Source organism: Nyctereutes procyonoides, unplaced genomic scaffold, assembly GCF_905146905.1.
Source record: "Nyctereutes procyonoides isolate TBG_1078 unplaced genomic scaffold, NYPRO_anot_genome, whole genome shotgun sequence".
In the NCBI taxonomy this organism is placed as follows: domain Eukaryota; kingdom Metazoa; phylum Chordata; class Mammalia; order Carnivora; family Canidae; genus Nyctereutes; species Nyctereutes procyonoides.
Window position 1 is genome coordinate 25,311,614 of NW_026575132.1, and position 26,573 is coordinate 25,338,186.

At 49.0% G+C, this 26,573-nt stretch overlaps 1 protein-coding gene across 1 annotated transcript; it reads left to right on the forward strand.

Annotated features, from left to right (window-relative positions):
* Positions 1–4,076: 4,076 nt before the first annotated feature.
* Positions 4,077–26,507, forward strand: PLCD4 (phospholipase C delta 4). The gene is made up of 17 exons (XM_055345256.1): positions 4,077–4,106; positions 4,290–4,439; positions 8,810–8,853; positions 8,998–9,156; positions 10,283–10,511; positions 11,986–12,115; positions 12,697–12,928; positions 17,288–17,489; positions 18,499–18,643; positions 19,260–19,412; positions 21,508–21,699; positions 23,001–23,157; positions 23,487–23,603; positions 23,833–24,005; positions 24,559–24,694; positions 24,986–25,135; positions 25,214–26,507. The coding sequence occupies exons 3-17, from the start codon at positions 8,832–8,834 to the stop codon at positions 25,318–25,320; spliced, it is 2,304 nt and encodes a 767-aa protein (XP_055201231.1). The 5' UTR covers positions 4,077–4,106; positions 4,290–4,439; positions 8,810–8,831; the 3' UTR covers positions 25,321–26,507.
* The last annotated feature ends 66 nt before the right edge of the window (positions 26,508–26,573 follow it).

Here is a 26,573-nt window from a genome sequence, read left to right on the forward strand (position 1 = left end):
GCAGAATGCCAAAACATCCAAAGCCGTCTTGAATAAGGACAAAACTGGAGTCTCCCTTCCAAATGTGTTCCTTTAACTTTCAACCTTGTATTTATTTTTTTTAAGATTTTATTTATTTATTCATAAGAGACACAGAGAAAGAGGCAGAGACAGGCAAAGAGAGAAGCAGGCTCCATGCAGGGAGCCCAACTCAGGACTCAATCCCGGGTCTCCAGGATCACACCCTGGGTTGAAGGCAGGTGTTCAACCACTGAGCCACCCAGGCATCCCTAACTTTCAACCTTTTAATAACACTTTTTTGTAGACATGCCCCTTACAAATAGCACATACTTGTATTTTGTTTTATGATTTTTTCTGAAAGTTTTGTCGCAGTATGGACTATTACACCATTTGTATTTTTTTATTCCTATTCCCTCATCTTGTTCTCAAATTTTATACCTCCTTTTTCTCATTCCCCTTGGTTTTCTGTTTTTAATGTGAGAACAGAGGAATGGCTCTATATTTTGTCTTTTGAAATTATGTATCCTGGCTTTTAATTCCACAAGTGGTCTTATATTGATGATTTTTTAAATGGAATTTAATATTTTGAGCTGCGTTTTTCGACCACAAAGAAGATGGGCTTCATTTCAGAAGTTCGAGTAGTTTGGCTGGATGGATTGGGGAACTGGTCTCTCTGACTCTCTAGTCCCAAGAAGCAAGATGTGTAGGGCATCTCCCCTGTGTATCAGGAGGAGAATCTGGGTATGTCCGGGTGGCAGCAGGAGAGGACAGTATTTAGGACTCTATCTTTGCCAGCTGCCCCTTCATTTCAATTTAGGGCTTCTGGGCCTTTCCTGGGCATGGTTCCCAGAAAATCCCTCAGCTGCTACTGCCCTGATCAAGTTTCTGGATCTGTTAATAATAGACAACAGCGGGGGAAGGGCCACGATCATTATGGAAATAGGAACAACCAAACCACATGGACAGTTTTTGTGCCAGGGGTCCCTGTCTGCTCCCTCCCTGGATCTAAAGATCGTTCTGCAGTAGGCAGGTCTTCGAAACCACTCTTTGGAGCCATTCTAACCATGCAAAGGTCTCCCAGATGTCTGCCCCTAAAAATCAATGCATGATCTGGGGAACATTGGTATGTATATGAGAACACTGAAAAAGAATATTTGAGATCTGAACTCTCCCAGAAAATCCAGGAGGAATGGTAGTGCTCCTCACTGAGCCCCCAAAAAGGAAAGAAGTTTGGCAGCAATTAAGTGAGGCAAATAGAGGCAAAGCATATGTAATCCTGGAGTATAGAAGGAGTGAGGAATGTGAAGGGGAAACATGGAAAACAAAAGATGGGATGGTGTTAGGTGAGTAGAAATGGGAGAGGAAGACAAGTGTGTGAGGCAGGGGCTTTATTAAATAAAACCTGAAGCCAGCACTGTTAAACTTCGATGCCCCCTTAATCAACCTTTTCTTTCTTTCTTTCTTTCTTTCTTTCTTTCTTTCTTTCTTTCTTTCTTTCTTTCTTTCTTTCTTTCTTCCTTCCTTCCTTCCTTCCTTCCTTCCTTCCTTCCTTCCTTCCTTCTTTTTTTTTTAAAGATTTTATTTATTTATTTATTTATGATAGACATAGAGAGAGAGGCAGAAACACAGGCAGAGGGAAAGAGGCTCCTCCGGACCCGACGTGGGACTTGATCCCGGGACTCGATCCCAGGACTCCAGGATCGTGCCCTGGGCCAAAGGCAGGCGCCAAACTGCTGAGCAACCCAGGGATCCCCCCTTAATCTTTCTATTCCTTGTGAATGGCCTCCCTCTTCATTCTCCCCTTCCTGCATACTCCTCTTTATCAAAACCTACTCTCAGGGGCGCCTGGCTGGCTCAGTCAGAAGATCATGCAACTCTTGATCTCAGGGTTGCAAGTTCAAGCCCCACATGGGGTGTAGAGGTTACTTAAATAAGTAGATAAACTTTAAAAAACAAAAAACCCTGCTCTCAGGAGATGGAAACAACCTATAAATTGTGGAAAACCAATAAAACTTCAGAAATTACCAGTTGCAAAAACCAGAAGCCCTCTTTTTGTAAAATATAACACAGATATTAGAAAAACACATAAAGAAAATGTATAGTTAGGGGCACCTGGCTGGCTCAGTGGAGCATGGGACTCTTGATCTCAGGGCTGCAAGTTCAAGCCCCACGTTGATAGAGTGTAGAGATTACTTTTAAAAAGATTACTGGAGCACCTAAGTGGCTCAGTCGGTTGGACCAGTGCCTCTTCATTTTCAGCTGGGGGCATGATCTCAGGGTCCTGGGATCCAACTGCACATTGGGCTCTGCACTCAGCAGAGTCATCCTGGGATTTTCTCTCTCCATCTCCCTTTACCCCTCCCCCTGCTCATGCACTCTCTCTAAATAAATGAATAAAATCTTTTTAAAAATTACTTTAAAAATTTTTTAAAAATTACTTTTAAAAAATTACTTTGAGGAGTGCCTGCATGGCTCAGTCGGTTGAGCATCTGCCTTCTGCTCAGGTCATGATCCCAGGTCCTGGGATTGAGCCCCACATCGGGCTCCTTGCTTGGCGGGGAGCCTGCTTCTCCCTCTCCGTCTGCCTGCTGTTCCCCCTGCTTGTGCTCTCTCTCTCTCTCTCTCTCTCTCTGTCAAATAAATATTTTTTAAAAATAAAATTAAATTTTAAAAAATTACCTTGAGTAAGTTATAAAGGGGAAACCCTTGTTAGCACCCAGGACTAGAAATAGAACTTGGTCAACTATTTCAGAAGCCAGCTATGTGCCCAATCCTTTTTTTTCCCCCCCCTAAGATTTTATTTATTCATGAGAGAGAGAGAGAGAGAGAGAGAGAGAGAGAGAGAAGCAGAGGAGAAGCAGGCTCCTTGTGGGGAGTCCGATGCAGGACTCAATACCTGGACCCCAGGATCACACCCTGAGCTGAAGGCAGACACTAAACCACTGAGCCACCCAGGCATCCCCTATGTGCCCGATCCTATCTCAACTCTCCCTCCTCCCAGAAGTCACCACAATCCTGACATTTATGGTAATCACTTAGGAGGATTTTATTTTAATGGGACTAAAGGTTTAGCTATAAATAATCACCGATGGTAGACTATTAGGCACTCAAGGGGTGTTCGGGGGAGCCATGAGAGGTAGTTAGATCTCAGCACACTTAAAATCACATCATTTCATACAGTTAGTTCCTTCTATGCTTATGATCAAAACACATCTCAGTGGAAAGGATCCACAGAAGTCCAAGTCCAGGGCTGTGCCGGGTGCCCTCAATGGCCTGACTCCTGTCCACTGGTCCAGAAAGCTCCATACCCCACAGTCTTTCCAAAGCAGAGCAAAAGTAGGTCTCAGCTCACAATGTTTGGGGGAGTGCCAGGGACTGTTTGTCTCTGCTGCTGACATGTGAGCCCAGGACATTGCCTAGACTTCCCTGGGTCTCAGTCTCAGTGTGACGTATGGGACCATCATGAAGCCTCTTACAATCCCCTATATTCCTCTCCTTGACTTGGTCTCCTTGCCTCAGTCTCGCTATTTCAGCTGCCTGTTCACTAACCTTGCAAGAACCGCTTCACCTTTCTTTCCCCCTGGGTGTCTTTCCGATCCTCTGCTCCACTTTTTGCCGTTGATTCTTACAGTAGCACGAGTCCACGTCATCTCTGCACGCATCTTGATAAACACGCACGCATGTCCTTGCACCTTGGAGGGGCTGAAGAAATGTTCATAGAACACATTCGTGCAAAGGAAGAACAAGTGCACTGCTTCATGCACTTATGTATGCGTTCCTCCGGTGTTTAGCGAGGGCCCAAAATATACAGAGATACGAGCCTGTCCCTCTGCCCTCTTAGATCATCCCTCCCCTCCCTCTCTTCTCATCTTTCTCCTTCCCCGTCCTGTATCTCTTTTCCTTTCCCTGTGCCACAGAGCTAGACTGAGTGCCCTGCGAGGCTGGTGGAACAGACACCCTGGAAAGGCGCCAGATGAAATAAGGGCAAACACGGCTGTGGAACATGCAGGGAGAAGCCGTGCGGACTGAAAAGCAGTGATTCACGGAGCGCCCGCACAACTCGGACACTCCTTGGGTTTCCCTCTGGGCGCTGCTGCAGGATTGGGGTCAGTGAGAGCTGGCATCAAGATGAAGGGCAGCCTGGCTCCTCCTCCTCTAATCCTTTTCCACCCACCCCTCCCCCAGTACTCCCGTTGACCGGTGTCCTGGGCCTTTAAGAGTTGGAAGGGCTGGACTGAAGAGAGACCTCACACCTCTCCCCCTCCCTACTCCTTCCCTTTGGCTGCAAGTCTGCCGGTCACAGCAGCAAACTGCAGTAGAAAAGGGGAGGCAGCCAGGGAGCGAGCGAGCGAGGAGAGAAGGAGCCCGGCCGGGTTCCCTCGTCCCACCGGAGAGAGCATCGCACAGCTCACAGCCACAGGACTGCTATCCTGCCCACGGTAAGGGCCCCGAGGCTCTGGGCAGCCTCTGCTCCAAGCTGTGCACCCCCTGCCCCAGTCCCTACCGCTGTCCCCTACATGCTTATCCACCCTGATTAACTTGTACCCTGGACTCCTTAGCCCTATCAGATCCTCCTGGTTCTCTCTAGCTCATCCCCTTTGATTGACAGTTTTCTTCCTGGCTGTGGCAGTCACCCCTTCATAGGGGGGGACCCCTTAGCTCCCTCTCAGAAGTGAGCCCCATCCTAGCAAGGGAAGACAGATAATTGGAGCAGCCCTATGTTAGCATAGATTCAGTAACAGAACGTGGAGGGTTACCGAAGACCCAGGGAAGAGTGTAGGACTGAGAGAGTTATGAGATTTCCTTAGAAAGAGCCCGGGTTTGAGCTCTGTATCCGTTCCCAGCCTGCTTAATGGGCCGGGGCAGTTTGTGGGCATGCTCTAGTGCTGTGCTGGGAAGAGCACCTGCTCCTAGTCCTGACTCTACCGTTAGCTAAGTGACTTCGGACAGCAGCTCCCTGATCTGTCTGTGATGGGAATGTGGGGTGTCCCAGGCTTGCGTGTGTATTAGGGGCTCTTCTTGAAAATAAACATTCCTGAGCTCCATCTTTGCAAATTCTGATCTAGTAGATTTGGCAGGGGTGGCGGGTAGGTGGTGTGTGCGCTAATAAGGATCTCTATTTTACCTAGATAGATCCATACAGCCAGGAACCTCTGGATTAGATGACTTGTAAAAGAGTCTTCAAGCTCTAACATTCTGGGGGCTATGACCTATGACCATTCTGTCCTCTTTGTATGAATGAGGTCACTCAGTGATCCTGCTCAGAAACAAGAGAGTAGACATAATGATTCTCTTCCTTCCTGCCCCTCAGAGGGACCTGAGACACCCTGAATTTCACTGTAATGCCATTGGCACTACTGGCAACTCTCCCAAAGCCCATCCCCAGGTGACATAAGCCACCTGTAAGTTGAGGCCCAAATCTTACTCGGCAGCCCTGATCACTTCCCCCCTTATTTTGTGTCTCTGTTCTCTCTGTATTCTAAAGGTGTCCTCGAGGATCTCCACGTTCTCATCTAGGAGTGAACAGTTAAGACCCAATCTCTTACTCAGTCTTCATCTTCTGCTCTTCACCTCTTGCTCTTGCTCCCACTCCCAATCTTTTGTCCCTTCCCTCGTCACTACACCTGCATCAGCTGTGACCATCCTTCCCATCCTGTCTTCAGATGCCAGGTGCAACACCAGGACCTAGAGAACCCCTGGGTTCTAAGTTGCATTCTCTGGGCCGTGTGTTCCTTAGGGTCAGTCTCCTAGGATGCGGGGGAAGGGAGACTGAATGGATGGGGTATGCTCCCTAGTGTGCTCCTGAGTGTCCTCCTTGCTCCTGGTCCCCAGGCTCAAAATCCCCACAGGGGACGAGAACCGACCTATTGGGAATTAGAGGACTAAGAAAGAGGAAGAGGTGAGGGGAGAGAGGGGTCGGGGAGAAGGATAAGGAGAGGAGAGCGCAGAGAGGCTGACCAGGGAGCAAGTAGGGAGGCCAATGGGATCAGGGGAGAGGAGTGAGCTAGGAGAAAGGAAAGGGAAGACCTCGGGTTGGGGAGAGGAGGCAAATGGGAAGAAATTTTCTTTAGGCTATGAACTGGGACATGTGGGGGCAGAGAATGACAAAGTAGGGGGAACAAAGCATCCACATCCCTTGTCGGTTTATTAGCCCTGCTCTAACCTGCTACCAAAAGTTTTCTTTTGGAAAGAAAGGATTTCTCTTTCCTTTCCTTCCTTCCTTCCTTCCTTCCTTCCTTCCTTCCTTCCTTCCTTCCCTCCCTCCCTCCCTCCCTCCCTCCCTCCCTCCCTCTCTCTCTCTCTCTCTCTCTCTCTCTCTTTCTTTCTTTCTGATTCATTTGTTATTTATTTTAGAGAGAGAGGGCAGAGGGAGGAGCAGAGGGAGAGGGAAAGAGAATCTCAAGCAGACTCCTTGCTAAGGGAGGAGCCCAACGCGTGGCTCAATCCTACGACCCTGAGATCATGACCTGAGCCAAAACCAACAGTCAGACACGCAACCAACTGAGCTCCCTAGGCCCCCCTAGAGAAAACCCTTTCTAAGGGCAGAGCCTTGGTGAGATCTCTGAGTTGGTCATAAGGAACCAGGGTTCTAGTCCCACCTTTGCCACCTAATTCATTCAATGATTCCAGCAGTTCAGCCAATCTTTCTAGCCCTTCTCTATAAAATGAAGTCCAGCTCTGACATTCTGTGGCTCCCTGAGTTGAAGTCGGCCCTCACATGGCCACATGTCACCTGGATCTAGATTTAAAATAGTGAGGAAGGAATAGGAGCAGGATTGGAAGAGCATGCCAAGCCCTGGGGCTGGAAGAGTTTGACAAAAAGCATAAAATAATTTTCTAAGGCTTGTTTGAAAGGAGATAGGTTCCAAAATAGGGGTGTCCCAGCACTTGAGCTTAGGCTTCCCATGTTTCAGGACATGATTGTGAAGCTCCTGGACACAAGAGTAAGGAAAGAGAATTCTGACTTCTCCCAGGGCGGAACCTCATCACGTGGTTCTTATGCCCCAGACATGGGAGCTGAAATTCAAAGAGGAGATAAGGCAGGATGCTGGTAAATGGGATCAGAGCCCCCTTCTGGTAGCATCTGGGGACCTGTTACTTCAGTCTTCATTCGGTTTTTGTGAGCCTTAGATTCCAAACTACATCACCAGGCAGGAAAGCAGCTCTGCTGTAGAAAGCAGAGCCGCTTTTCTGCCTCTCGTGAAGCACTCTGGGTCCCTTCATCCATCCAGAGGCTTCTTCTGGTCTCACCCAGGCTCACTATATTCAGTCTCAGCCAGCAAAACCTTTGATTTCTGGAACTGTCGCAGGGTTCTTTCTATCTCTCCTGAGGGCTGCCTTGAGTCATCTTTCCCACTTAGGTACAGACTGGCTCCCAGCCTTGCCCTCTCCCACTGGGCACCCTCATATTGCTACTCCTCTAGAAAGCCTTCCCTAGGTCCTACAGCCAGGGGAGCTGTATTTTCAGTGACCTCTACATTTTTCCTAAAGATTAGTCACCCCCGGATGACTTTATAGGATCTCCCAGCTCGAGAGAGATCGGGCACTGAGATGCTGAGTGACCTCAGACAAGTCCCATCACATTTGTGGACTTCTGCTTTTCATGTATGAGATATAGCTCATTGTGGGTTGACCTGCACAATGTTCTAATGGAGCTTTAGAGATGCTTTTCATGTTTTAGATGCTCATCATTGTCAAAAATTCAAACATCTCAATTAAAAAATACAACATTTCTAAGCAGTTCCTTTGCTTATACAAAGCATAGAGCTTTGTTTCATGGGCTTTGTTAGTTCCAGAATGATTTGGTCAAGAGTTGAGAATTTCTTAGAGGGGTGGATCTAAAATCAATGTGGCTACCTGTCGAGTCTTCTGGTGCTTTTCAAGGGAAATTTGTTGTTACCTATGAAGACAATTTAACCAAGTCCTAAATTAGCTTGGATCTTAAAGGGGGTTCTCTTTCTCAAGAGGCAAAGAAAACTTGAAAATGCATTTCTAAGACTGTTGTAACTTATACAAGGAGTATAAAAATGTGCTTTACCGCGTGAAGGCAGAAGAAGATGGCTTACATAGCAAGTATGGCACTAAGTGTCACGGAAGAGGCAAAAGAACCTGTTTGCCCTGGCCCCTCTGGAGCTGGGTGATCTGCATGGGAACATGGAGAGGGCTCCCAAAATAGAGAAGCTGGGGTGATTCCACCGGGGGAAGAGAAGGCTAGGATGTAGAGACATTCCAGGTTCTGAAAGGGGACAGCCAGCAAGATGGAGGTCGAGGCGCATGACACAGGTTACCCAGCGGACTGTGCGGTATTTTTTTTTTAATTTTTATTTATTTATGATAGTCACATAGAATGAGAGAGAGAGAGGGAGGCAGAGACACAGGCAGAGGGAGAAGCAGGCTCCATGCACCGGGAGCCCGACGTGGGATTCGATCCCGGGTCTCCAGGATCGCGCCCTGGGCCAAAGGCAGGCGCCAAACCGCTGCACCACCCAGGGATCCCCGGACTGTGCGGTATTAGGAAGCCCTGGTATAGTCCTCTCTGGAGATGGCTGTGGGAAACAGCAGACCCTTTGGAATCGAGCATATTTGGCTTTAAATTCTGAATCCCTATATGGTTTGATGCAAGGTTCTTAGCCTCTCTAAGCCTCAAAGTCACCAAACTCAAACTAGAAGTAAAAAGAGCTAAAAGCTATGTAGATGAAGCACCTGGTGTATCATAGGCCATCAAGTTTCCTTCTCTTCCTCCTCTGATCCGTTATTCTAAGATCACCAGTATTAACTCAGACCCTTTGTCTCCTCCTTGCTCCTCCAGGTGACTCTGGCACCAGCTGGTGATGGCGTCTCTGATGCAAAGCAGTGAGTACCCCAGCAGGAGAGGAGGGCTTGGGGAGACAGCCCAGGGACAGGGAGGAGTCTGGCCCCCTGTTCAGGAGCTCCTCCTAGACCCTCCACCCTTCCCGCCAGCCACCCAGCCAGCAGCCCCTTCTTTTCCTGGCCTAGGGTTGCCCATCAATCAAGACCTGCTACTGATGCAGAAGGGCATGCTGATGCGCAAGGTGAGGTCCAAATGCTGGAGGAAACTAAGATACTTCAGACTTCAAGATGATGGCATGACAGTCTGGCATGCCCGGCAGGAAGGAGGCAATGCCAAGCCCACCTGTGAGTCGTGTGGATAGCTAGGAGTGGGCACATTGGGGGGATTGGACTCTGAAGAGCCCAGCAGAGGAGGGACCAGGGTCTACAATGTGTCCTTGCACAGCCCCTCTTGTGTCTACCTCTGAGTCTACAAAATGGAAGTTATAACAGTACTTGCCTCTTAAGGCTATTTATGAGGATTCAATTGCTGCTTGGGCAAGCCCTGGCACATAATGAGGCTCGATAAATCCTAGGTTATATTTTTTTATTATCATAGTGAGAGCATGATCTCAGGCATTAGACAGCCTGGATTAAAGCCCTGGCTCTACCACTTTCTAGCTGAGTGGCTTTGGACAAATTGCTTCAATTACGCTTTAGTTTCCTCATCTGCAAAATGGGGATTGAACAATACCTGCTCAGAAGGTTACAGGGACTCGGTGGCATTTAGCATGGGACCGGAAACTAAATTAGCCATTATGATGAATATGTTTAAATACCATAAATGCAGCACCACAATGTGCATCCTGTCAGCCAGACGGACACTTTATGATCCCTCTAAAAAATTGATCACAGGACACATCCAAGAAAGTCTGCTTTAGAGACATAATCAAAGCTCACGATCCCCATCACCCCCAGCTGAGGAAAGCAGGATGGATGAATTTCTCTGGCCCTTTTCTAGACATCTGGAAAGAGGAAGCCCCCAAACCTGGAACAGGGAACTTGGACTTGGACATACCATGATTTGGTGTAAATGCTTCTATCTTAAAGTGCATTTCCATCTGTCAGCCCCGCCCATCCTCCTGTGACATGGACAGGCCATGGATGGGACCATCCCTTATTTCAGACAAGGGTTACTGAGGCCAGAAATCATTTTGGTCTGTGTCACATTGCCAGCTGGCGGCCCAAAGCCAGGTCTTGTCACTTCCAGCATAGGCCCCTTGCCATGCTGCCTGTGAAAGTGGCAGTGGCTCATGGGGCATCCTGAATTCCGGGGTCTGTGTCTCTCTGTATCAAGTATTTGGGGGCTTCATCCATCCTGTGGAGGTTGGGGTTCCTCTTCCCTATGACTTCACAAAGGGTCCTTGGCCCTTTGCCCTTGCAATCTGGTGGATCCTCTCCCTCCATGACCCACTTCTTCCTTCTCTGGTAGTCTCAATCTCTGATGTGGAGACAGTACGTGAGGGCCATGAGTCTGAGCTGCTGCGCAGCCTGGCAGAGGAGTTCCCCCTGGAGCGGGGCTTCACCATCATCTTCCACGGCCGCCGCGCCAACCTGGACCTGGTGGCCAACAGTGTCGAGGAGGCCGAGGTATGGAAGCGGGGGCTCTGGCATCTGATGGACTTTGTCAACGGCATGGACCAACAGGAGCGACTGGACCAGTATCAGCAGGAGGGAGCCAGAGTGGGGGTCAGGGGTCACTGAAGGAGCCAGATGCTGCAGGGCTAGAGACAGGTGGAGGCATGCAGGGCTACGGAGACCCAGGAGTCCAGTTGGGATGGGCAAGGGCGGCTGAGGCCAGAGTATGGCAAAAGATGTGGAAGGGTGAATGGAGGCTAGGAATGGCAAGAACAATGCCAGGCAGAGTGTGGACAGAAATGTGGCCCTTCAGGATAGGTGGAAGGGGTGGCGAGAGGCAAAGATCTTGATTGCTGAACAGAAGATCCCAGGGCTGTTAACTACCACAGGACTGGGAAGCAGCCTTAGTGTTGTTGTCTCATTCAGGCTTCCTAGACTCTATTCACCTTCCATGCCAGGTCATTCACTTATTCATTTGTTTGTTTGTTCATTCATTCACCATCTATTAAGCAGAATGAATCAGGCACCATGCCAGGCTGTGGAGGTTCGAAGATTAGTTCTAGTCAGTGGAGAAAATGGAATTGTGGTAAATAATCTAAGTACCCTAGAAGTGTTACAGGACTGAAAGTGTTTGTGGGTGTTCAAAGGAAGGAGAATTAGTTAATTCTAGCTGAGAGATTTCTGAGAAAACTTTAGGAAGGAAGTTGCATTTGAGCTGAGCCTTGAAAAGTAGAATTTGAACATAAAGAAAGGAGGAGAGGGGAGTGCCTGGGTGGCTCAGTCAGTTAAGTGTCTGCCTTTGGCTCAGGTCATGATCTCAGGGTCCTGGGATCCCGCATGGGGCTCCCTGCTCAGCTTGCTTCTGCCTCTGCCCCTCCCCCTCCCCCTGCTTGTCTCCTCTCTCTCTCTCTCTCTTTCTCTCTGCCAAATACAAAAAGAAAGGAGGAGGGGAAGGCTCTCCTGCCTGAAGGAACAGCATGAGTAAAGGCCCAGAGATAGGACGTTGAAGAGCAGGAGAGAGAGCACGGACACGGAGAGCCGGGGGTAGCTAAGGCTGGCTAAAGTACGGGGAGGACACAGGTGTGTTGAGAAGGCTGAGTGGGGGCCAGATCATGGGTGTACTTCTTCTTCTTTTTTTTTTAAGATTTTATTTATTTATTCATGAGAGATACACAGAGAGAGAGAGAGAGAGAGGCAGAGACACAGGCGAAGGGAGAAGCAGGCTCCATGCAGGGAGCCTAATGTGGAACTCACACCCTGGGCCGAAGGCAGGCGCTCAACTGCTGAGCCACCCAGGGATCCCTGGGTGTACTTCAATCTAGGTTCAGAAACTTGAGCTTCTTCCTGCAGGCAACAGGGAGGGCCCTGCAGGCACTGAGCCATGCAGAGACAAGATAGATTAGTGCTCGGGGAGATAATTCTGGAAGCTAATGTGGAAAATGCATTGGCATGGAGGAGAGACGATGCAGCAAAGATAGGGGCGATGATGTCAGTAGTTGAACTTGCACACACACACGCACACACAGACACAGTGCTTTTGCCTTGACTTGCACCTGGATGGCTGAGTGACTGGTTCCAGCGTGGAGACAAGAACCAGGATGGTCGGATGAGTTTCCAAGAAGTCCAGCGATTACTGCACCTGATGAATGTGGAAATGGACCAAGAATATGCCTTCCATCTTTTCCAAGTGAGTCTTTGGAGAAGGATTTTCAGAAGCCAGCCAAGGCCACGTTCTCACTTGGCCAGAGGTACCCAGGCCCTACCAAGCATCACTCTATTGAATCTCTCCTATTGCCCTACCACTCTGCCAGGCTAGATGGAAAGTGTAGGGCGTGGTTCTCACCCTTCAGTCTTCTTAGAAAGATAATTCATAATCTTATATAGGTAAACAACCATAGGTTACTATGTCAGACCTCAAGGACCTCTTGGTCTATGGCCAGAACTTCACAGATGCCTAGAAACGATTAAAATCTCTAACTGGAATGTGAGTAAATAGGAGGAGGGATCTTTTGACCTTTTAGGCACTTGGGGCATTTAACGCTTTCTATTGAAATTTTTCTCTAGTAGCAAATAGTACGGCTGCAGTTTTGCTTTTTACTTATACTGAAGCAGCTTCTGTGAACACTAACTGTCAGGAGTTCCGTGGGAATTTTGTGGAAATATGTGTGTATCCACCTGTCAGTGAGATTGCCCTTACAGGACAGGTCAAAACCATATAACATTTGCTCTTAAAGGACTTTCCACAATCCTCTAAACCCTCACTTTCAGACAGCAGACACATCCCATTCTGGGACCCTGGAAGGAGAAGAATTTGTAGACTTCTATAAGGCGCTGACTAAACGTGCTGAGGTGCAGGAGCTGTTTGAAAACTTTTCGGCTGATGGGCAGAAGCTGACCCTGCTGGAATTTGTGGATTTCCTCCAAGAGGAGCAGAAAGAAGGAGAACGAGCTCCTGACCTTGCTCTGGAACTCATTGACCGCTATGAGCCCTCAGAGAGCGGTAAGAGGGCTAAGGTGGAGGGGCACTGGACATGGGTGGGGAGGGGACCGTAGAAAGACCCAGAGAGGGCAGCCCCGGTGGCTCAGTGGTTTGGTGCTGCCTGCAGCCCAGAGTGTGATCCTGGAGACCCAGGATTGAGTCCCACGTTGGGAGCCTGCTTCTCCCTCTGCCTCTCTCTCTCTCTCTCTCTCTCTCTCTCTCTCTCTCTCTCTGTTTATGAATAAATAAATAAAATCTTTAAAAAAAAGGAAAGAAAGACCCAGAGATAAGTCGCCTACTGCCGAACTCAGGGAAGGCTGAGTCTACCCCCACCCCAGCCCCTGCACAATCACTTTCATCTCATTCAACCACTGCCTGGGAAGGAGAGCAGCCCTTTGCTATCCAGATAAGACAGGAGTCTCCTCCATAACCCTAGATCTCTTAGGACAAAGAACATCCCATTAAGTCCCCTTTCCTCCACCATGCTCATGCTTCACTTTGAGAATAAGTTTGTACTGATCTCAGCGTTTGTCCCACTGGGGAAAGGAAGCTCCTTGATCCTCTCCCTTTGGCTTCTTCTCCTTTAGTGCAGGATTCCTTTTCTTCCAGCTCCCTTCATGGTTCCTATTTGCTGCCTCTTTAATTTTTTTTAAGATTTTATTTATTTATTTTTTTAAAAAAGATTTTATTTATTTGAGGGGCAGCCCGGGTGGCTCAGTGGTCTAGCGCCGCCTTCAGCCCAGGGCGTGATCCTAGAGACCCGGAATCGAGTCCTGCGTGGGGCTCCCTGCATGAAGCCTGCTCCTCCCTCTGCCTGTGTCTCTGCCTCTCTCTCTGTGTCTCTCATGAATAAATAAATAAAATCTTTTTTAAAAAATTTTATTTATTTGATAGAGAGAGTGAGCTAGAGAGAGAGCACAGCCTAGGGAGAGAGGCAGAGGGAAAGGGAGAAGCAGGCTCCCCGTTGAGCAGGGAGCCCGATATGGGGCTGGAAGCCGGGACCCTGAGATCATGCCCTAAGCCAAAGGCAGATGCTTAACCCACTGAGCCACCCACACGCCCCTGCTGCCTCTTTGAATGCTGGCTCCCTGTCCTTTCCTGGACTTTCTCCAGATCCTCCAAGTGGTTCTTGAATTGCTAAGCCCCTGGCCAGGAAGCTAGTCAGCCCCTGGCTGAGGGGGATGATGAAGAGGCCAGTCATCTAACTTTTAGCAAGCATAGCTCAAATATGCCCTCTCTGTCCTCAGAACTTTCTCCTTGCCCCTTCACTAGACACTTTCTTGCCCTCCATTTCCTTCAGAATACGAGGGATTTACACTAATAATAAATGATTTACAAGGCACTTCCACAGCACTTACTTGATCTAGCCTCACTACAACCTTGTAAATCAAAAGCATAATCCTTATTCGGTCTGGGCTAAGTATCTCATAATATGCTAACATCTCTACTTGCTTTTTCTCTTCTCATCCTTCCAATGACCCGGTGAAGTGGTTTGTATTATTAAGTCATTTGTGCAAAAGAGGAAAACTAGGGTTCAGAAAGATCAAATGACTTGGTCAAAGCCAGTGGCTAATGAGAGGAGGAATGAGATTCAAACACGGGTCACCTGACCCTTAGTACCTCTGTGGAGCATGAGGATTAGACATGAGATGCATGAGGGGCGCCTGGGTGGCTCAGTCAGTTAAGCATCTGCCTCTGCCTTCAACTCGGGTCATGATCCCAGGGTCCTGGGATTGAGCCCTGCATCAGGCTCCCTGCTCAGGGGGGGGAGTCTGCTTCTCTCTCTCCCAGCCCCTCCCCCCTGCTTTGGCACTTGTGTGCTTGTGTGTGCTCTCTCTCTCTCAAATGAATAAATAAAATCTTTAAAAAGAGAGAGAAAGATGAGATGAATGAGAGCTGGCCAAGGGATGCACATTTCATGGATCTCAACTGCCACTCCTTTCATTCATTCACTCACTCACTCCTGCAGCTAATGCTTCCTGAGCCCCTGGAATGGGCCAGGACCTGCAGCCAGCGCCCAGCCCCAGAGATGCAGCAGGAGGTCCAACAAGGACATTGCACTCGTGGAACTTCGAGTCAAACAGACAAGGAAAGGGCCGGAATCACTGATTCCAGATACATGTCTGTGCTCAGAGAAGAAAAGGGGGTATAAAGCAATCGTCTCAGAAGAGTAAATAGAAGAATGCACGAGGGTTAAGAAATCAGATCTTCTATTTCCAGTGGAGGGTCCAGTAGGCATCAGTTACATTAATTCTACCCCCAGCCCCTCTGGGTGCTGTCCCCTTTCCTGTGCTCAGCTGTCAGCTACTCTACTCTGGCTGCAGAGTGCAGCATCCGCCAGGAGACCAGGGCTCAAGGCCCCAGTGTGCTTCTTACTGAGTAGCGCTGGGCAAGCCGCTTAGCCTATCTGAGACTTGATTTTCTCATTTGTAAAATAATTGGTGATCAAATGAAATGACGCACATGGAAAGTATCTGGCAACTGTGGCTTTTCTGTCCCAATTTAGGTTATTAGTGTCAAGGACAAAACTTCCTGCCTGACTTCCTGACACTCTCCACCATCTGGAGGCTTTGTCAGAGCTGGAGCTACAAAGCTGGGCCTTGGGGTCAAGTTGTTGTTCCTCCCAAAGGAGTCCCCTGCGGCAGTGCTCCCCTCGGTGAGACTGCACAGCACAGTGGGATGGCCGTGGCCCAGACACCTGGCTGCCTGGGTTCACATCCCAGTTCCTCCCTGTTACCTAAGCTCTCAGGGCAGATTATATAAGATCTACTTCATCATGTCGGTGAGAGCATTGAGGTGCTGCATGGGACACCCTGGGCAGAGAGCAAGTGCTCAGTATTCATTGTCGTTGTTGGTATTGCATGAAGCCCATGCTGAGATGGGTGAGGGCTATGGCAGGAGTGACAGGGCCCTGCCCTCAGAAAGAGTGTAATCCAAGGGTGTATTGGGCAAATACTCTTCGAAACACCACATGGGAGTTGATTGTAGGTAGGAAGAAACCCTCAGGTCACAGTTGGCAGCAGCCATAGCCCAGGGAATAAAACACAGGCACCTTGGTCATGTCACTAGCAAGCCTTTGACTTTGTTTCTCTCTGGGCCTCAGTTTCCCCATATATAAAATTAACCCTTTACACTGAATACTATGCTGTCCAATTTGGTAACAAATGAGCTCTGTGTGACTTTTTTTTAAGCTTTTTTTAAAAGATTATTTATTTATTCATGAGACACAGAGAGAAAGGCAGGCAGAGACACAGGCAGAGGGAGAAGCAAGCTCCATGCAGGAAGCCTGATGTGGGACTCGATCCTGGGTCTCCAGGATCATGCCCTGGGCTGAAGGTGGCGCTAAACCGCTGAGCTACCCGGGCTGCCCCTTTTTTAAGGTTTTTGTTTAAAGATTTTTATTTACTTATTTAAGAGAGAGAGAGAGAGAGAGAGCAGGCACTCAAGCGATTGAGGGGGAGGAGCTAAAGTGGAGGGAGAGGGACAAGCAGACTCCACGCTGTGTGGAGAGCACACAGCCCAACCCAGGGCTCTACCAGACCCTGAGATCATGATCTGAGCCAGAACCAAGGGTGGGTGATCAACCAACTATGCCACCCAAGTGCCAGCCCAGTGTGACTATTTCAATTTAAATTTAACAGGACACCCGAGTGGCTCAGTTGGTTAAGACTCTGACTCTTGATTTTGGCTCAGGTCATAATCTCTGGTTTGTGGGGTCGAGCCTGAGCCTCAGGGGCCGGGCTCTGTGCTCAGCATGGAGTCCGCTTGGCATTCTTTCTCTCCCTCTTCCCCTGCCCTCCCCCTGCTCCTGAACATGTGAGCATGTGCTCTCTCTCTAAAATAAATACAGTCTTTAAAAAAATAAAATAAAAAATAAAAATTGGGGTGCCTGGCTGTCTCAGTTGAAAGAGCATGACTCTTGATCTCGGGATCATGAGTTTTAGCCCTACACTGGGCATAGAGGTTACTTAAATGAATGAACAAATAAAAGCCATAAAATATTAATTAACTAAAATAAAAGTTTTAAATTCAGTTCTTCGGTCACACAGCCACATCGCAAGGGCTCAGTAGCCGTATGTGTCTGGAGGCTACCGCACTGGACAGCATAGAACAGAACATTTCCATCATTGCAGAAAGTTCTGTTGGGTAGCACTGGACTGGAATGACCTTAATGATTCTCCTCGTAGCTTTAACTGTCTGTGAGGGTGGAGATGATTGAAATGGACAGTGGGTAGGGCACATTTGGGATCTGGAGGCTGAGAGCGGACGCCATCTGAAAGGTAGGACCCTGGAGGGGGGTGAGGTGAAGGACGGGCTCGAGGTGTGCTGGGATGCTCTCGCACCCAGCTTCTTACCTTAGCCTTCCCCGCCACACCTTAGGTAAATTGCGACATGTGCTGAGCATGGATGGCTTCCTCAGCTACCTCTGCTCAAAGGACGGAGATATCTTCAAGCCGACCTGCCTCCCCATCTACCAGGATATGACTCAACCCCTGAACAACTACTACATCAACTCCTCTCACAACACTTACCTCGTGGGGGACCAGCTTTATGGCCAGAGCAGCGTCGAGGGATATATACGGTGCAGTGGGAAGGAAGGGGGAAGGGCTGCAGCTCAGGAGAAGGGGCCATCTGTGCTATCCGTGGATAACAGGGGTTGAAAAGACGTCGTGGGGGGCTTGGGGCTGAGGATTCCTGAGAGACTTGGAGCAGACACTGAAGACTGACAGGAGAGTAGCACTGAAACTCTACGGATGAATGGGACTTCTGTCCCTTTTATGGGCTATGGAACTCTCTCAGAACTCATATTTATCTTGAACAAATAAGTAAACTAAATGTTACATGGAAGGCAGTACAGCATAGAAGTTAGGTTCCTTGAGGCCAAATCCTACTTCTCTTCCTTGGTGCCTTGGTGCTAAGTATTTAACCTCTCTGTGCCTCAGTTTCCCCATCACTGAAATAGAGGTGATAACAATGCCTAATCTGAGTTGTGAGGATTAAATGAGATAATCCATGTGTTAATAGCTAATAAGTGGTATCTGCTAATCATGGGTTCGATTGAAGAGCCAAGATATCTCTGTAGTGCCAGCAACTAAACTAGTAGCTTCAGGGTATACAAAGATGAGTGGGACATATTGTCTCTGCCCTAGGAAGTCTAGTAGAGAAAATAAAGTGTAAATTTACTGAGAGTTTGAGGGGCGCCTGGCTGGCTCAGTCAGTAGCGCATGCAACTCTTGATCTTAGGATCATGAGTTCAAGCCCCACGCTGGGCATAGAGCTTACTTTAAAAACAAATAAACAAAATTACTGAGAGTTCGATTAACTCAGGTGTCGCAGAATGCTATACAACCAGAACACCCGGAGCATCATGAGGCAGTATGTAATGACTTGCTGAAGGGAGACTGTGAGTTGGGAAGGATGGGGGGTGGAGGTAGTGTGAGCCGTAGCAGTATCCAGTGGACAGAGAAGGGTCCATGGAGATGTAGCTTGAAGTGTCAGTGAGCACTGTTCTCTCCAGAGTGGGGAGAGGGTCCCTAGATGGAAGATAAGACCTTGACCTCTGTGTCCCTGGGTGCTTGGGGTTCTTGCAGGGCTCTGAAGAGGGGGTGCCGCTGCGTGGAGGTGGATATATGGGATGGACCTAGCGGGGAACCTATTGTTTACCATGGACACACCCTGACTTCCCGCATCCCATTCAAAGATGTCGTGGCCACTGTAGCACAGTATGCCTTCCAGGTAGGAGTCCTGGGATGGGCATACTGGTGAGGGAAGATGATCTGAGGGAAGAGTGGCTGGCTCTGGATCTGGGGAAAGTAGAAGGATGCAGGGGGCTTTATATCAAATGGCACAGATGTAAAAGAGTTTTAACTGTGAAGCATCAGGCAAATAGTAAGAGATTGTGAATAAGGGTGAGTAGTCCTAGAGGTAATTGCTAGAGATCAGTACCTATGGCTTCTAACAATTGTCACCCATCTCAGAGAGGGTGCCTAAGGAGACAGAGAAAGGGGTGGGTAGTGCTGGGAGGATGATAGGAGTCTGGAGGTGAAAGTGTAACATGAACACATAATCAGGGGAATGGCCTCACCTTCCCAGTATGAGCCTAAAAAGTCAAAGGTCCCAGAGGAAGCTGGGTCACGCCTGGTATAGGTCTGAGATTTGGGATCTCAACAGTGACTTTTAGATGTGAGGGGGGTCCCAGACCCAGCAAGACCTCCTTGACACCCAGAGTAGGGCCACGGGGATTTAGCAATCAGGGTACTCAGCTGAGTGAGTCACCAGGGAAGGTCTGGAGAAGCAAGGAGGTTGCATGCTTTAGAACTCTGGCTCTAGTGTTCCCTCCCTTCCCCATCAGACATCCGACTACCCAGTCATCTTGTCCCTGGAGAACCACTGCAGCTGGGAGCAGCAGCAGGTCATGGCATGCCATCTGACCGAGATCTTGGGGGAGCAGCTGCTGAGCACCACCTTGGATGGGCTGCTGCCCACTCAGCTGCCCTCACCTGAGGTATGCACCTGTTCCCCCAGCCCTGGCTCTATGGTGGCTTCTGTAGCCTCCCTACCTTGGCTTCTTCTTCCATGTCCCTCCTGTTCCCTTCTCTCACTCTTACTGGGACCATCTTGCTCTTTAATATCCTTGAAGACAACTTTAATTTTTTAAAAATCCAACTGAATGCACAACTGTTTGTAGTTTTCTAAATTTTAAATCAATTATTTACTTATTTCTTTTTTTCAATATAAATATCTTGATTTTGTTCTCTGATAGTTCATAATTGTTGTAGACCAAAGAAACAATATAGAGAAAGGGAAATCCCCGACCATAATCTCAACCTCTCCCCAACAGCTGTCAATAGATTTTTGTAAATGCTTATACAAACATATATGTGTATATATATTTATACTTTTAAAAACACATGGGGGTACTTTCTATATCCCTTTTATATCTCACATGTAATATATATCATGGATGTCTTTTCATGTATAATTGTTTTCTTTTTAATGGCTCTGTGGTATTCCATTTTCTGTTATGAACCATTATTTATTCAACCAATAAGTGGTAAACATTCTGGTTGCTGGTAATTTTTCACTTGTACATACAGCTTTGTCTCTTTGCTCTATTTTTTTTTAAGATTTAGTTATTTATTTGAGAGAGAAAGAGAATGAGGGGGGGCAAGGTGTGTGTGGGGGGTAGGGTAGGGACAGAGAGAATTTCAAACAGACTCCTCACTGAGCAAGGAGCCCAACATGGGCCTTGATCCCATGACCCTGAGATCATGACCTGAGCTGAAATCAAGAGTCGGGTGCTTAACTGATTGAGCCACCGAGGCGCCCCATTTACTCTTTCTTTGAGATGGATTCCTTGAAGTAAATTGCTGGGTTGAAGAGTTTGCATGTTGATATTTTGATTATTATTGCCAAGTTACCCTTTGGGAAAAAACAATCCCAAACTGCTCTCTGACCAACAGTGTAAAAGAATGGCCACAAATAACTCCAGTAAGAAGATGATTCATAGTGGCAAATGTGAAAAAAAAAGTTAATTTTTTCAAAAAGAAGTCTATATTTTCTTCTTTAGAATTAATTGATATTATGTACCCACTTTTATTGGGGTTTATAATCTTTCTTGGTATAGAAGAAATTTTTAAATGTTAAAGATATTGATGCTTTGGGAAATTTCTGTAGTCTTTGCTTTTGTCTTACAGCATCTTCTGCCCCATAGAGGATTTTAAGCTTTATGTAGTCAAATCTGCGAGTCCTTTTTATGTCTTCTGAGTCTTCTTTTTTTTTTCTTAAGATTTTATTTATTTATTTATGAGAGACGGGGGGGGGGGGGCGCAGAGACCCAGGCAGAGGGAGAAGCAGGCTCCATGCAGGGAGCCCAACATGGGACTTGATCCCGGGACTCCAGGACCACAACTTGGGCTGAAGGTAGGGCTAAACTGCTGAGCCACCTGGGCTGCCCGTCTTCTGAGTTTTCATCTCAGGCTTGTTTTATTTTCCTTCCTTCCTTCCTTCCTTCCTTCCTTCCTTCCTTCCTTCCTTCCTTCCTTCCTTCCTTTTTTTCTTTTCTTTTCTTTTCTTTTTTTTTTTGAGAGAGAGGAGGCAGTAAGGGGCAGAAGGAGAGGGAGAGAATCTCAAGCAGACTCCTCACCAGTGCAGAGCCTGACATGGGCCTCTATCCCAGGACCCGAGGTCATGACCTGAGCTGAAACCAAGAGTCAGACACTTAACCAACTGAGCCACCCACGCACTCATCTCCTGTTTCTAATGGTTTTCCCACTTTAAGATCATTCAAGAAGATTCTCTATTTTTTTCTAATACTCATATTCTTTATATTTGCATGGAAATCTTTAATCTGGGAGGAATTTCTATGTGTCAGGTGAGGTATTTTCTGTTTTGTATTGTTTTCCAAATGGACAGAGATGTGACAAGTTGGCCTAACGGGGAATCCCTGGTGCATGCATGAAGCAGCTGCCCAGGGGAGACCTCTGGCCACTCACTTCCTCTTCCTTTGAGGTGGTCCCATGAGAGCAGTGGGAGCTGCATGGCCGCCAGGAGGGTCCCAGAGTAGACTGGTAAACAAGCCCCTTCATTTCTGTCCCCAGGAGCTTCGGAGGAAGATCCTGGTGAAGGGGAAGAAGTTAAGGACACTTGAGGAGGATCTTGAGGAAGAGGAAGAGGAGGAGCTAGAATCTGAACTGGAAGGGGAGCAGGAGGCTGACCCAGAGCCAGAGGCCCAGTTGGAGTCTGAGCCCCAGGAGTTGAGTCCACGTAGTAAGGACAAAAAGAAGGAGAAGGTGGGCCAGGAGAGCGATCTTTCCACTCTAGCCTGGTTGGTCTGTACCATAAGCTGAGTTCACGTGTGGAGAGACTAGAGCCAAGCAGGGTAGGGGACCGAGGAGCAAAATGCCCCTTGACCCCAATAAAAAGGGTGTAAGGATGAATGCATGGCATCACCATCTATCGTCCTAGATAGATAGATTGCAGTGGCTTTCCAACTTCTTTTGGCCATGAAATCGTTTTTGAATGAAATCTTATATGGGAGCTCTGTGTATGAAACAGGTAACTGCAGAGCCATCCTAGTTGAAGTACCCATTTGGCTCTCTCCTGCATCCCCCGTTGCTTCCTGAGACATCTTTGTACTTCTCGGTCCCTTAAAAGGCCAGTTTGAAAACCACCGTGGTGTGTCTGTGTGAGTGAGAGAGGGTGCCCTGCCTGCTGCATTGGGCAAGTAGAGCTTACTGGAGTGACTGCTGTGACCTCATCTAAAATGGGCTTAGAGGAAGTTTCTTGGAAAAGGTGAGTCTGAGAAGGGGCCAGAAATAGCCCAAAAGGAGAAGCAGAAAGAGTTGAGGAACATGAAGACTCTAAGGAGGTTGTGCTAAAGTGACCCATCTTCCTGCCGGGAAGGGGTGCTGTGCTGTTGGTGGGACTGCCAAACGTCCTGGTTAGAAGTCTGCCTTTCTCCTTCTTGTGCACATCCTTGACTTAGCTGACTAACTTCTAGCTTATCCTGTCCCCTCTGGGGCTCTGGTGTCTAACCTGCTACCATGTCCAGGGAAGGAAATGGGAATTCAGGAGACAAATGTAAATGTATCACTCTCGGAGCCTCACATCCTTCCGGTGTGACTTCCACAGCCATTTGCACACCTCAACATTATTTGTCTGGGTTTGTGTACATTTTGACCAAAATTAATAGTATTATTAATTTGTTTTAAAAGACAAGAGGTAGGGGATGACACCTCTCTGCTTACCAATAATCATGAAAAAAACCTGTTACCCAAAAAGTAACAGTAGAGCAGAGGCTGGAAACAGAGCCATCAGGATACGTAGACTGCCTTTATTCCCATTCCCATCCCCAGGTTGTGATGTGTCCGCTGTTTTGTCCGCCTACCTGTTGTGAGGTTATGGTTCAGGCTCCTTTTTCCAAGCCTAAGTCCCTCCTCTTTCCCAAGCAGGTGAGGCAGGAGGGAGAATGCAAAGGGGAGGCAGCGGGCCGAGGCTTAGGTCGGGTTGGGAAATTCAGATCCTGGCTGTTGGCTCTTTCCCTCTCAGATGGCTTCAAATCCATCTTCCTCTCTATTTTCTCCTTTTCCAGAGATCCAAACCCATCTTGTGCCCATCCCTCTCTGCCCTGGTTGTCTACTTGAAGTCGGTCTCATTCCACAGCTTCACTCATTCGAGGGAGCACTACCGCTTCTATGAGACATCATCTTTCTCTGAAACCAAGGCCAAGAGCCTCATCAAGGAGGCTGGTCAGGACCAAAGGGAGGGCCAGGGAGGGAGCTGGGAGGGGTAGGTTCAGGCAACTGGCAGGCAGAAGAGTCCCAAGAAAGAGGGCAAAGGGGCCAAGGAGGGGTGAGGGAGCTAAGCAGTGCCTCAGAGCACGCACAGGGACAGGAGCTCCGAGGAGTGGGCTCAAGGCTCCAGGTGGAGGACAGCTGGGGAGATGGTCAGGATGGAACAGAGGTACGGTGCAGCTTTCTGGAGCTGGCCTCTGGAGATGCTGGGGCGAGAGTGAAGTGGGTAGGTGGGAAGTGGGAGAATCCACCCCACGGCCATCTCCCTACTATACCTTTTACAGGCAATGAGTTCGTGCAGCACAACGCCTGGCAGTTAAGCCGTGTGTATCCCAGTGGCCTGAGGACGGATTCGTCCAACTACAACCCCCAGGAACTCTGGAATGCAGGCTGCCAGATGGGTGAGGGGCAGCAGGGACAGGGAGGAGTGAGTCAAAGAGCAACAGGTGGGAAGTTACATGCCCCAGCACTACAGCCAGGGGCTGCTCAAAGTGTGCTAGGCTAAGGAAGCTGCAATCTATGGCGGTGTTCCCAGCAGGCCGTTATACCCAGTATGTGTCCTTACTTCCCCAAGAGGGCTAGATGGCTCCTGAAATGTATCGTTGCCTTCTTTTCTCCTGGGGTCCTCAGTGGCCATGAACGTGCAAACCGCGGGGCTGGAGATGGACATCTGTGATGGGCTCTTCCGCCAGAACGGTGGCTGCGGCTACGTGCTGAAGCCAGACTTTCTGCGCGATGCCCAGAGTTCCTTTCACCCTGAGAGGCCCGTCAGCCCTTTCAGAGCCCAGACCCTCCTCATCCAGGTACCGGGGAGAAACTGCGGGGAAGAACCCAGGGTGGCCAGGATAGAAGTCGAGGGAAGAGGAGGCTGGGCCAAGCAGAAATGTAATGAGCGGAGAACCCCTCACGAGGCGGGATAGCCTGACCGTGCAACAGCTTAGGTTTGGGAGCCAGCTGCCTAGGCTCAAACCCATTCACTAGCTGTGCAACTCTGGGCAAGTTGCTTAACCTCACGCTCCTCACCTGCAAAATGGGAGCAACGATACTGCCCACATCACCGGGGTGTGGGGATCTTGAGTCTAAAGTACCTACGACAATGTCCGGGGCAGAGTCAGTGCTGGAAAGGGCTCGCAGAACGTACCTGCTTTCAAACCTTGTTAAATTTCTACTCCGATGCATTTTGAATTGCAGATAGTTTACTAGAAGAGAATATATTACTCAAACCTCAAAGCTATAGCGCCAGGCCTTATGTACCCCCTCCTCCCCCTGGGGCGGGGGCAGGGGTGGGGGTAAGAGCGAGCTGGAGGGGGGCTGGGCTGAACAGGAGCTGGTGAGGTTCCAGAGTCCTGCTTGCAGGTGATCAGTGGGCAGCAACTCCCCAAGGAGGACATGTCTAAAGAGCGGTCCATTGTGGATCCACTGGTGAGAGTAGAGATCTTTGGCGTCCGCCCGGACACAACCCGGCAAGAGACCAGCTACGTGGAGAACAACGGTGAGGCTGCCCTCCCTGGAGCACAGTCTCTGTCCCCACCCCTGACCCGCCACCACGGGAGGCAGTGTGGAACAGGACAAAGGGTCAGGGCTTGGACGGCTTGGCTGTGGATCCGGGCCCCTTAGTTCCGAGCCCCAGTGACCTGGGCACGTTGCTTACCCACCCACCCTGGACCTCAGTTCCCTTACTTGTAAAATGCTGATCACTGTGAAAATCTTGAGAACACAAGGAAAGCTACCCAGGATGCGCCTAAAGCAGCCAACGGTGTCTCTCTCTTTGGTCCCACCCCAGGTTTTAATCCGTACTGGGGGCAGACACTATGCTTCCGGGTCCTGGTGCCTGAACTGGCCCTGCTGCGTTTCGTGGTCAAGGATTACAACTGGAAATCCCGAAATGATTTTATCGGGCAGTACACACTACCTTGGACCTGCATGCAGCAAGGTGGGCCAGTCCTTCATCCCCTGGCCGACACCCCAGCCCTGGCTGCCCGCCTAACGCTCTCCTCCCGCCCTCCTCCAGGCTACCGCCACATACACCTGCTCTCCAAGGACGGCACCAGCCTCCACCCAGCTTCCATCTTCGTGCATATCAACATCCGGGAAGGGCTGGAGGGGGATGAATGCTAAGGTGGGCACTTCGTGGGAAGGGTGGGGTGGGTGTGCTGGCTTGAGATAGTAAGAAAAACCCAGAAGGATGCTCCAGAAAGCAAACAAAGGTGGTAAAAACCAAGTTTGGGATTGCGCATTCCTGAGCACAATATGACCTCACCCTTAACAGGCAACTCTAGGACCTGATTTCTCTCTCTCTCTCTCTCTCTCTCCCCCCTTTCTTTGTTTTTGCAAGTCTGAGGTATCTTTTCTCCTTCCTCTGCATACTCGACACTGGACTTCCTTTCTTCCTCTTGCCATAGGCTCAATCCCATACCTAAATCTAGGACTAATCTCTCTCATCCTGGCTCAAAGGCTGGCTGCAGCTAGAGGCCCAAAGAAGGGCTTGGAGCAAGGAACATAGAGACATCATCCCCTCCACTGTGGCCTCCTCAAAGCCCAGAGCCAAGGGAAAGATAAATCGAGCCTCAAAGCTCCCCAGGCAAAGGCTGGGGAAGGAGACCTGACCCCAAGGCTATACTGTGACTCAAGAGAACAGCCCTGAGTCCCCACTGGACTGCTCTGCCCTGGCCCCACCTGTATATATATAACTTTTCTCCCCAGTTTGGCTGGAGTATGGTCTGTTATTGTTGGGCCAGAGGAGGAGGTATGAAGGTTGGGGGACATTTGGGGAGGGCAGGGAAAGGGCAGAAAAATAAGAGGTTTCCAGGGCCCCCCTGCATGTTATGTGCTACACAGAAGGGCTCAGAAGTATGGCTTCTAAGGGCAAAAGGAGGAGACAAAGGCTCATGTGATCCAAGCCCTCCCAAGTCTGCCTGAATAGTCCTGGTTTACGCCTACTGTCCTCACTATTAAAAGTATCTTCTTTCATTCTCCCGGTGTGTCCCAGTTTAAATGATTAATCACACAGTCCCTGTGAGGCACTCACAGAATCTTGGATTCGAGATTCTTCCTGGCTCCCCTCCCCCTCGAGTCCTCTGCCTCTCATGCTATCTGTACTTTAACTCTGGTGCAGCTCCTGAGCCAGGCTGAGGCCGGCGGCTGAATCAAAGCTGCTTCTAGGAGGAGGCTTAGTGGGTGGCAGTCCTCCCTCTATGAGTTGGCAAAGGGGCCCGAAGTAAGGAGCAGGGCCAGGGCCGAGACAGGCTCAAGGACAGAGGGCAGGCAGATCTGGGCCCACTTAGGAATCCCTCAGTGAAGACGGAAGGAGACGAAGGAGAGGCCGAGGCCTGAGAGGGAACAGGGCCAATGGAGAGGATAGCTGGAAACGT

Coding starts and splice junctions, on each gene's coding strand:
- PLCD4 (XM_055345256.1), top strand. CDS start 8,832: ATGGCGTCTCTGATGCAAAGCA. Junction 9,157..10,282: donor AGGCAATGCCAAGCCCACCT/GTGAGTCGTGTG, acceptor CTTCTCTGGTAG/TCTCAATCTCTGATGTGGAG. Junction 24,006..24,558: donor CCCAGACCCTCCTCATCCAG/GTACCGGGGAGA, acceptor TCCTGCTTGCAG/GTGATCAGTGGGCAGCAACT.